The following is a 1,673-nucleotide window of genomic DNA, read 5'->3' on the forward strand; positions in this document are numbered from 1 at the left end:
CTGATCTCAGACAGTCCTCCCATTTCAACCTCCCAAAGTGCTGGGAATTACAGGCATGAGCCACTGCCCTCTTTTCCATTTTTGTCACACACAATATAAAAAAATGTATACTCAGCAGTTGAGATTCACTATATTCAGTATATGTCGATTACAGTATACATCAGTACCTTAACTGCTTTATCAAGGACAGATGCCTTTAAGAGAAACTGGCTGTTTTTATTTAAAATTGTGAGTGTGGTGGTGAAGATTCTGTCTTGTTTAAAGATCTTCCTGATGCCAAGCTTAGGGGGATCGCCAGTCCCACCAGGTGTGCAGTGCCCTGCGGCCGGCGCCCAGTGCTGGCTCCGGACCAGTGTGAGCTGGCAGCTGCAAGAACCTTTCCCTCCTCAGGGGTGGGAGGATGACCGGTTCCTGGGGCGGTCACCCTCTGTGGGGCTGTTGTCCAGGAGCAGTGTTTTTGCTGTGCTCAAGCCACACGTCCTCCCTCCTTTCTCTATAGTGACCAGCAAAACAAGTAACATCAGAGCTAACTTTGAAAACCTCGCTAAGGAGAAGGAGCAGGAGGACAGGCGGAAGGCGGAGGCAGAGAGAGCCCAGCGGATGGCGAAGGAGCGGCAGGAGCAGGAAGAGGCCAGGAGGAAGCTGGAGGTGAACGGCAAGGAGTGGGCTGCAGCGCGCTCTCCCTCTCGGACCTGTGCGAGGGGATTGGCAGCTCTGGGGCCTGGGCGGGGCTGATTCTTTCCTGGCCAGGGTTTCCTTGGAAGGCATGTTTAACTCTCCTTTAAGGCTGTGCTTTAAGGCACTTGTCACTTGAAGCCACACATAGGCTGAGTCTCTGGCCACAATGCTCCAGGCAGCTGGCTAGCGCCATCCTGGTCTTGGCGGTCCAGCCCTGGGACCCAGCAACCTGCCCTGCCCTCTGTCCCTGAGCTGACAGCAGAGTCCTGTCGGCTTCGTCCTCCACGGAGCTCTTGTCCAGATGTCAGCCTGAGTCTCTTCTCACCCCTCCCCCTCTGGAAGCCCCTCCTTTTCCGGGTGAAAGTTTGGGGTTTGGAGGGGCCTCTGTGCGGAGGCAGCCTGCTCTTGGGGCCTGCTTCTGCTTGGCCAGCCCAGCCCCGCTCACCCAAGCCCCTGGCTGTGGAGAAGCGCTCCAGAGAAAGATGCCAGGAGCACACCCCTGGCAGGGGCAGAGCACGAGCCTGCATCTGGGTGCTTTGGGTCTAGCCTGGGTGGTGTCCCACTGACAAGGAATTTCCTTGTGCTCAGCGGGATTGGGGGGGCTGTGAATAGAGCCTGGAGCCTACAAATGTGTGTGTGTGAAGTTAGCAGGTGTGGCTCTCAGCTGGGGCGTCTGCAGTGTGGGGCAGGCCCAGCCTGTGTGGAAGCCTGGGCTTCTCCTGCCCACCCCAGGCCCTGCCCCTGCAGGGCCACACAGGACATGGTACTTTGAGTGTTTAATCTGTGGATGGCACCAGGTGACGTGGGAATTTACAACTGTCCTGTTGGGGTCAGGCAAGACCATAGATGCCAGGAACCGTGCTAGGGTCTCAAGACCAGGAGTGGTTTTCTCTTCAGCAAGACAAGACAGCACTGCCATTGTTCTTAACAGAGCGAGGCAGCCTGCAGGGGCAGAGGAGGGAGGGGTTTGGAGCGGACGCCCGGGGTTCAGGACC

At 57.0% G+C, this 1,673-nt stretch overlaps 1 protein-coding gene across 1 annotated transcript in view; it reads left to right on the top strand.

Annotated features, from left to right (window-relative positions):
* The window catches only part of CTTN (cortactin), a 41,920-nt gene that overhangs the window by 33,192 nt on the left and 7,055 nt on the right, over positions 1–1,673 (top strand). Inside the window, exon 13 of the mRNA XM_011987075.1 lies at positions 500–648. Within this exon, the coding sequence (XP_011842465.1) occupies positions 500–648 (149 nt within the window). The remainder of the gene's footprint in view (positions 1–499; positions 649–1,673) is intronic.

Source organism: Mandrillus leucophaeus, unplaced genomic scaffold (genome assembly GCF_000951045.1).
Source record: "Mandrillus leucophaeus isolate KB7577 unplaced genomic scaffold, Mleu.le_1.0 Scaffold30, whole genome shotgun sequence".
Classification (NCBI taxonomy): Eukaryota; Metazoa; Chordata; class Mammalia; order Primates; family Cercopithecidae; genus Mandrillus; species Mandrillus leucophaeus.